General features: G+C 47.2%; 1 protein-coding gene across 1 annotated transcript; it reads left to right on the top strand.

Annotated features, from left to right (window-relative positions):
- Positions 1–2792: 2792 nt before the first annotated feature.
- LOC144947468 (tripartite motif-containing protein 14-like) lies at positions 2793–9483 on the top strand. The gene is made up of 6 exons (XM_078876699.1): positions 2793–3116; positions 3968–4063; positions 5537–5770; positions 7001–7023; positions 7249–7364; positions 8936–9483. Exons 1-6 carry the CDS (start codon positions 2808–2810, stop codon positions 9481–9483), a joined length of 1326 nt encoding a protein of 441 aa, XP_078732825.1. The 5' UTR covers positions 2793–2807.
- Positions 9484–9745: the final 262 nt, after the last annotated feature.

Below are 9745 nucleotides of genomic sequence, written 5' to 3' on the forward strand. Positions count from 1 at the left end.
TCCCGTCGCGACATCAGCGGCCAACACCGAATGGGCAAAACATATGTAGTATGAAACATATATACGTCGTAAATAAATGAATACAAATTAGATAAACTGTTTAAAAACAATAAAATTGGGTGCAAGTGGTGGGCGAGTTGTCTTTGTTATAACGATATTTGCTACCATCGCGTGATTTTTTGCTCCTTAACGGATCTAATTTTATTTGGCACAAGCTGAGCCGACTTGGTTTTGGCACGTATGCAAGTTAACCACGCGTTGTACGACCACCATTTCCAAAGCAACGCAGGTGGCCCGTTGTAAAAATTATTATTACATTTCACCTGGGAAATGTTCCCCTGATGGAACCTCTCATTAGCAAGAGCGGGTATCCAGGGTGCCGATTGACGCACTGTAAAAAACAAGAATGAGCATCATGGAAAATAAAAAAGCCTTCAAAAATGCAACACAACAACCTGATTGCAAAAAAACCCATACAGAAATAGAGGTCTCGCCAGTTCTGCCACTCGTACAAGCCATAAACAACGCATTCCACCCACTGTTGCCTGAGGGCAAGACTGATCCGGCTCAGTCAGTAAGCCGCTGGAGCTATGCACTTTTAAATCATCTACATTGACAAATTCATTTCTTTAGAACTGCTTGTTGTGTTAAGTTTGTTGTCCTTCCCCCACACCTCCGATATGCACGGTTAGCTACGTACGATGTGAAATAAGTTGAAAACTTAAATATATGCACGTCTCATATTCACATGTATTGTGGCGGCTTTTAAAGTATATATTTTCTTACCAAATTCGAAAACCTGGCTCTTCTTGTTATTCTGGTTGCCTGGGTATCTCATGGCAGGTAGAGAGTTGGGCAGGGCCAAGCCACCAATGACAAAATTTGGCCACATTTGCCGGCCGGGTTGTCCTTTAAAAAAAGCTTAATATCTAAGTGGGCTGTCGTCAGGGAAGTAAACTTCTGATTATCATGATGCTTACGTGTGTTAGAGTGGGACAGTGGATGAGTGATTGGGTGTATTAGTGGGTGAGTGGGTGGGTGTGGAATTGTGGTGGTAAGTGCGCTGCGCTACGAACCTAGCCACCAGAGTTTGATTCCCGCTCATGGCCAACACCAGTGACGATTATGTGAACTGGTCATGGGCCTCCACTAGGTCAACTAAGCCTCAAATAAGTACCTGGTGTGGTGCGTAAAAAAGTCACCACTAGGGAGACAAAGATGGCCGGGCGTGGTGCTGGCCACCCACCCCTCGTGTGCCATGCCCGCCTTCATAGTTGCTCTCTAACAGCACTTGCCCCAACAGTATTTAAGACTATACGGGGAATCTTTGTCTTTGTGTAATTGTGGAATGCTTTGATAATGTCTGCCAGCCGAACCCCCCTTGAAAAATAACGTTTTAGCTCAATGGGCTCTACTCAGGAAATTTAACTTGCTTCTTGTGAAAAACCTTGAGGAGCAGCCATCAGGCTTTGTTTAGCTGCCAAGATGCCTGTGCATCGCACCACACTGTGCCTCAACACGCTAGAGGGGCATCGTGGTGTGATTAGCAAATCTCGTACCACTTGGGAAGGGGAAGTAGAAAGACGGATGGAGGACGTGTGTACAATAGCTGTGCATGCGAATATGAAACAACAAAAGTGAAATAGGTGGTGGGTGCGGCTGTGAATAGTCGGAACAGGAATCTCCAATCTCGGACAACGAGAGGGTGAGAGACGGTGACATTACCAATAGTGGGTGATGGAGGCAGGTGGAGTTGGTGATAGATTCACATTGCAAACAAAAGGCTCAAGATTCCAGGATGGGTCACGGGAGGCTACAGACAAATTCCATTTAGGATGCTACAATTACATTCAAGCAACTCGTTATATTGGGGTAATGACACAGAGATGGAATTACATGACATCATGAGATATCAATAACTATAGCAACTATTTTATTCTACCAGGCAAGGCTCACTGAGCTATGTGGCTGTTTATCAGAAGCGACCAGCCTATCACAAATCATAGAGCAATCAAGTGGCTTATGAGAAAATTGATTGCAGCCAAATACTCTAAACACGTGATGTTGATTATACATTTGGAGGAGAAAACTGGAGAACCAAGATACGAATTCATGCGCCTAAGGGAGAGAGAAACGCAAACTCTAAATATAAAGCAGGCGTCAGGCAACGGAGATAACATTTCCTAGCCATCGTGGCACCCAATCCATTGCTCTGTCTTACCATAGACATTAACTTTTGCGCTGAGCTGTGGAAAGATAACTCTCTCTCCCGATACTCATCTCATGAACCTCAGCAGCTGACCCTCGCCGATTTATATTAACAACACTAATATCTTTAAATGTCATGTACTATGTCCGTGTTCACCTTGAGGCTGCTGTTTGCGCATCTAGGGGCACGGTTTCACATTCTAGGCAGTGTCTCGTGATGTCAGCGAGGACAATGCATTTTTTTTAGTATGTTACTTCCTTCTTCACCGTCGCTATAAGAGAGGGGTCCAGGTCGTGCATCTCTCTGAGCCACAGAGCGAGCGATCCCAGCGAAGTTATGGGTCACGGCGAGCGGGACTCCCAGTGAGAGTGTGGATAGTGAGCTGCGCTGCTCCATCTGCCTGGGCTCGTTCGTCTGCCCCCCCCCCCCCACGCTGATCTGCGGACACTCGTTCTGCCTCCGGTGCCTGGAGGCCACCTGGGAGACGACGAGCAGCTTCAGCTGCCCGCAGTGCTGAGCGACGTTTCCTGTGCGACCCCTGCTGAGGAGGAACGTGACCCTCGCCAACCTGGCGGAGCAGCTCAGAGTTGGAGACGGGATGGCCGTGGTCATTGTTTGTGACATCTGCAGTGATGGCCACACTCCTGCAGTAAAGACCTGCCTGAGATGTGAGATGTCCTACTGTGCGAGGCACGCGAGGCCTCACTTGGACAACCCCAGGCTGAGAGCCCACGCCCTGGTGGCTCCCACTGCGAATCTCGTGGAGCAACGGTGCCGGGAGCACAAACAGGAGCTCATTCTTTACTGTGAACAGGACGAGAGCCCGGTCTGCCCAGTCTGCCCCGTCACAGGAGACCACTTCGGGCACAGAGTCATCACAGTGGAAAGAGCGCAACAGACAAGACAGGTGAAGTGTAATGTTCCGATGTAATCCACATTGTTACATGAGGTTGAGAGATTCACATCAGCAGGTCGTGACCCCTCACTTCGACCAGGTGCTGTTGAGACCAAACGTCCCTTTACAGGGAGACCCAGATAGAGGTGACAGGGTGGCTCAGAACGCTGAGATGGTAACGCTGTAATGCTGAGTTGGAATCTAGTCGCCGCCCATGGTTTAAACCAGATTCTCAAGTTTAGTGAGTTGATAGTTTAAGCCCAGTCAACATTTGACAGCCTGTTTCATCATATTTTGAGTGAGAATTCAACGTTTAAGTTTGATTAAGTGAGAACTGTTACGATTATTTGGTTCTTTCCGTTAAGTCACGTCTAAAGATAAAATAATAAATTAAATAATATGCTATTATTTAATTTATTATTTTATCTTTAGACGTGACTTAACCGAAAGAACCAAATAATACTTCCTGCAGTCACGAAAGTTCTAAAATTAAAACTGTTACGATGTATAGTACGGCGCGTGATAAGCGGCTACACCCATCACGGGAGAGGTTTACACCATATTTTAGAATGTACGTAATATTTGTTGATGATTTATCTAATATGATATTGCATGGCTCTGCGGTAGTTCCCATTGGATTATTTCTCTCAATACATGACAGGGCCAGTGCAGTCGGGATACAATCGTGGGAAAAGTAAAAATTGAAATGAAGACGTACGCAGAAATATAATGACAACAGATGTGTGTATGTGTGTTGAACTTCTTTCATAGCCAACCGTGCTAATCAGAGATGCAGGATGATCAATCAGTGATCCACCAATGACGAGCACTGCGTATTTATTTATTTATCTACCACAACGCAGGAGGAGCTCAAAGTCAAGAAGGAAGGGAGAGAAGAGAAGAGGGACACGGCGGCGTCACGGACACGGACACTCAGGGACGACTACCGGCGCGTGGAGGTATGCCTACGAATCGTATTTCAATTAACCTTGCTTTTATCATTGACGAGCACTGACCCACGGGTTGGCGCGGGATTCAACTTCGCTGAATTGCAAGCGGTGTGGATTTCAAACGAATCGTTTCCCAATGACAACTCGCTGGCTGCCTACTTTCATTCTACAAAATCATAAACGTAAAACTGTTAAAAAGCTAAGTGTGAGTTCGTAACTGTGTTTGTCTGTTCGTACATTTTTTAAAGCCTATTTTTTGAGCGCATAACCTTTCTGAACCTTTAACCTTCAATAAAATATAATGCGTTTGTGTTTTTTACACATCAGGAGAAAATGTGGGAAACATTATAACCAGTTTACCACGGCCAGATTTGCAACACACGTTTATGACGTGAATAGAAGGCCACGACGGAAAGACGCAGAAACTTAATTTACGATGCAACTTCCCACACATGACAGCAGTTTTGGTTTATGTGGGGCGGAATTGTTCCAAGCTGGATGATGCATTGGCGACTTCTTTCGATTCCTTTATTGATCACAACCACGATGCTTGCAATGGAATATTACGATTCCTCCTTTCTGGCTCCCCCAAATCTGAACGGATCAACTTAGCCTGAGTGCAGGGGGGAGTGGACGTGAATATTGCCTTCGAAATCAGCGTTGTTTGACTCTCTCAGCATATTTTTAATTAAAGAAGAGCAACTTTGACAAAATTTCCTGGTAATGTCCTCGGCAAGATAATTTGTTTCGGTGTAATTCGTGCTTCCCTCCGACGCATTATTTGGTAGATCCAGAGTGGGACAGACAGACAGACAGATGCGAATGATACCCATAGTGATGTTTTTCATTTTCCCCAAATAGACACTCAGCAACATGTAGCTACAACCAGAAGTATTTCCTCTACTACCGTTGCCTATGATACTTTCCCCTTATATCCCATTCTCATTCTCCCTGTGCTATATATGTTCCCAAGGTCCCAATGCACACATCGCTCACCTCAGTGTACATAATCGCAGTATGGTAACAATCATTAGCTGAACGACGCAACATTGCGTCGTTACTAGGGGGCCGTCCATAAATGACGTCACGCACCTAGAGAGGGGTCAGACATTTGTGACGATGTGTGACGAGGGGGGGAGGGTTGAGAAATGTGACGTCACGTAAAAAATGCGCAACTTTAAATAAATATAGACAACATGTTCTACTTAAATAAATAGACTTTTTAATAAATGTTTTCTCCTACATCAGAGTGCAGCGCCACATTAAATACGCACTACAATGACAATAGTTTTAAGAGATTTGAAGCATGTTTTACTTTTGGGGGGGGGGCAGGCAGAGCTTTGTGACGTCAAATTTGTGGGGTCTGACTTTTTGTGACGCCGTGTTACGAGGGGGGGATATCATTAATCGTCCAAAATCGCGTGACGTCATTTATGGACGGCCCCTAACGAGTGACTCAACAACTCGGCACTGTCTGCGTAGGAGTCTGTGCGTGGGCTCAAGGCACAGATCAGCCGAGAGTTTGAGCGCCGGAGGGAGCAGCTGAGGGAGGAGGAGAGGGAGGCCCTGGAGCGCGTGGACGAGGAGGGCCGCTCTGTGCTGTCCCGCATCCAGGCGGACATCGCTCGCTATGAGAGCAGAGTACGCGGCCTGGAGCAGGAGATCAACCAGCTGCTCGCCGCCCTCACCGTGCAGGACCCACTCTCCTTCCTGCAGGTGGCCCCACCTCTATTCACTCGCCGCGGTGGCTCGGATATGTTAACTACCTCACCTGATATGTAGGAGGTCGTGGGTTCGATACCAACCCTGACATCTGCTGTATATTTGGAGTTTGCGCCTCTCTCTCTCCTCGTGGAGGCATGGATTTAGAGTAATTTGCTGCTAACAATTTCCACACTATAAGCCACTTTCTTGAGTTATCATTTCTGGTAAGGTTACTTCTGAAGCAGAGCTATATAGCTCCGTGGGCCTTTCCTGGTAAGGTATACAAAATAGTTTATAGTTTATACTCATTAGTTTGGTTTATCAGAGGGTTTATCTACAACCTGCAGAGGCGCACCACCCTGTGAGAAGTTGACATTATTGGCAATCTTATTTCAGTGTTTTTCGATCTGGGAGCAAGCTCCAGTGTCCAGAAATAGACGCGCGTTTGCTTCCGTGTGACATTCAAACCTGGACTTGTCCAGTACAACATCGCCATTTACCTGGCCTGGTACGCAGGAGGTCATTGGTTCGACCCTGACGATTCTTGCTGTAAATTTGGAGTCGACGTCTCTCTCTCTCTGTGAACGCATACATTTTTTTCCAGGTCATTTGGTTTTTCACTCCACATTATGAATCAACATCACGCATTCAGAGTATTTGGCTGGCTGTTATAAATGTCCACATAAGCCAGTTCGTTGAGCTATCATTTGTGATAGGCAGCTCGCTACTGAACAAGAGCGACATAGCCAAGTGGGCCATACCTGGTAAAATATAAAATTTAGTTTATTCAGAGTTCAAAAACATGAGTTGTTGAACATTATTTAACTATTTGTTTAGCTGTTAGACTCGACCTACAAAGAGTGGCTTTGTCATTTGTTGAGGTCCGTGTCCATTTTAACGAATCCTGTTTTTTTTTTAAAGAATAATAATAGGCTTAACATAGCAAAGGCAATGCAAGTATCAAAGTATTAAAAGCTCTGGTTGAGCAGTGATTCCTTGTGTTTGAACATCTTAACACCTATTTTAATTGCCGTAAAGGATAAAGCCTCTTCCTATTTTTCCATCATATCGATATTGGTAAACAGGTCCCAAAGATAACTCTGTTTTCATCATTCTCGATTTGCAGGTGTTTATTAATAACTTGATGTTGCGCTCCACTGTAAGTGGCAGGCGACTGCGTGGAGGTGGGGCATCTGTCTAAGATGTCAATGGTAATGTGAAATGCGTGTTTGTGTTTTTCAGGATCCCCTGCATGAGAGTCTCAGGTCAGTACCAACCCAGACTCAAACTCGAGCTCTGTCTGCCACCTCGTGGAGAAATCAGCGAACGGTCGTCATGTGATTCCTAATAAACCCAATTATATGCAGTTGTATCCAGTATTGTCCTTGTGTCAAGAAACATGGATGTGCATTAGACTCTGCGTGTCCCGTGCTGTGTGAGTGGAGGGACTGCACCCTCCATAAACACTGCGTGTCCCGTGTTGAGTGCAGGAGCTGGGACTCGCAAGGGATTCAGGATGCGCCTCCTCCTCCCACATTCAGTCACCAAGAGCTCACAGAGGTCATCTCGCTAGGAGGAGTGAATACGAAGCGCATGGCTCTCGTGTGTGAGTCTCTCTCTGCACTCTGCACTGATCTCTGTCAACATCGTTCACTAAAAACACAACTATGCAGACTGGCACCGCTCGGTAGGCTGCTGCACGTTGGTTAAGACAGGTGGCGTATCCTTGGGGCGTGCATCTTTAAAACATTTTTATTTTACCAGGTAAGGTCCACTGAGCTCTGTGGCTCTTGTTTAGAAGGGAATTGTCAGCAAATGACCGCTCAACGAAGTTGATCTTGTGGACATTTACAGTAGCAGCCAAATGATCTTAATGCGTGATGTTGAGTCTAAATGTGGAGTGGACAACTGGTGTGCATCTGCTTGTTGTAGATAAAACCTCTGATAAACCAAGGCTGTCAATATAAACTATACATAAAAAATTACCTTACCAGGGAAGACCCAATGAGCTATATAGCTCTGCTTCAGAAGTAACCTTGCCAGAAATGAAAACTCAACAAAGTGGCTTATCGTGTAGAAATGTATTGCAGCAAAACACTCCAAACGCGTGATGTGGATTCTAAATGTGGAGGTAAACACCGGAGAACCTGAACAAAATCTACGTGTCCACGAGGAGAGAGACGCAAACTCTAAATATACAGCAGACGTCTCAGTTGGGATCGAACCCACGACCTCCTCATACCAGGCGAGGTAGTTAACATCAGGCGGATCGAGGGTAAGCCCACTGATAAATACAGGCATAGGGACACAGAGTGAAACACTGTACATACAGTACCTGCAAATACAAAGATCCCCGGTGTAGCCTTAACAGACTGTAGGGGCAAGTTCTGTCAGCGAGCAGCAGCACCTGTGAAGGCCGGCACGGCATACGAGGGGGTGGGTGACCAGCACCATGCCCGGCCGCCTTTGTATCTCTCATGCCAAATGTTTACACACCACACCAGCAGAGCGCGATGCAGCGTGAACCATTGTTGTACTGCACCTCTACGTTTCTCTGTTCACGATCCACACCATCGCCAACGCGCACCGACGAGAGCGGTGAAGTATTGTCAAATAACCGCCCCCCCCAGGACGCGCACGGTGCGGGGAGGCGCTCATCCAGCAGCGGAGTGACACACAATGTGTGTGTGTGGGTGTGAGTGTGTGAGGCTGTGGTGGCTGTTGTACAGGCGTCGTGTTTGTAGAGAGACGCTGTGAAAGTGGCGTCAACATCGTGGTGCTGGCATCTTCACCACTGTTCACTAACACTGCACACACCCACAGTCAAGTTAGTGTAGTACTATTATTATTAATGATTATAATTTACTAATTATTATTCACAAGTTATTAGCAGCATATGTACACAGATTCTAACGATATTAGTATGTGTATAATAATACTAACGAATATTAGTATGTGTACACTGATATTAATGAATATTAGTCCTGTTTGCATTTGTCATACGCGTGATGATCACAGTGTTACGGATCAACAGATCACGTCGTGCGGTATGACCACAACAACACAGACAACACAACACCAGCGTGTGTGTGTACACACCACGTGCACTGCTTGTGCCGCTACTGTGCATGCGTCACCGTGACCGCTGTGCGAGCGTCTTCGCTGTCCTCACCACAGATGGACGCTCACCGACTCTGGACACAAACTCAGCCTACAACCGCCTGCAGATTTCCTCGGATCTCAGGACGGTGACGCGGAGCAGTGTCCCCCAGGGTCGACCCCATCACCCACACCGCTTTGACTTCCGGCCACAAGCCCTGTGCTCTCAGAGCTTCTCGTCGGGTCAGCACTACTGGGAGGTGGACGTGGGGAGTGCAAAGTGGTGTCGGGTTGGAGTCGCGTACGGGACGATCCCACGGAGAGGAAGTGGTGATGAGTGCCGCCTGGGAGGGAATGACGTCTCCTGGTGTCTACGGAAAGCTGGCGACAGCTTTTCAGTAGTGCATGGCGGTGTAGAGACCTCACTGAAGGTGCCGGTGCCTCTGCGGAGAGTCGGGGTTCACCTGGACTGGGACGCGGGGCTGCTGTCATTTTACAGCGCCAACTCCATGGCACTGTTGCACTCGTTTCACCAAACCTTCACTCAGCCCCTACATCCTGGGCTGGCAGTGTGGGATGATCATGGTGCCTCAGTGAGGATCGTGGATCTGAGTGGTGCATCCTGAGACAGGTGAACATGAACAACGCAGAGGGCAGACACCACGACGCACGGCGCTTGCCACCCTCAGTGCCACGCCCGTGGCTGGCTGGTGACTGTCAGTGGCTAGGGGCTGTGTGGCCCTCCATCATAACGCGGGGGCCGAGCGTAAACAATCCTCACAACCTTCATAGGAGGTGGGGCGGTAAAATAAGTACCGCTCTGTGTGTGTGTGAAGCCAGCGTGGATGTATTCACTCTGCCAGAGGAGTGTGCCTGTAGTGTAGCGGT

The sequence above is a fragment of the Lampetra fluviatilis genome, chromosome 45 (assembly GCF_964198595.1).
Source record: "Lampetra fluviatilis chromosome 45, kcLamFluv1.1, whole genome shotgun sequence".
Taxonomy (NCBI): Eukaryota; Metazoa; Chordata; class Hyperoartia; order Petromyzontiformes; family Petromyzontidae; genus Lampetra; species Lampetra fluviatilis.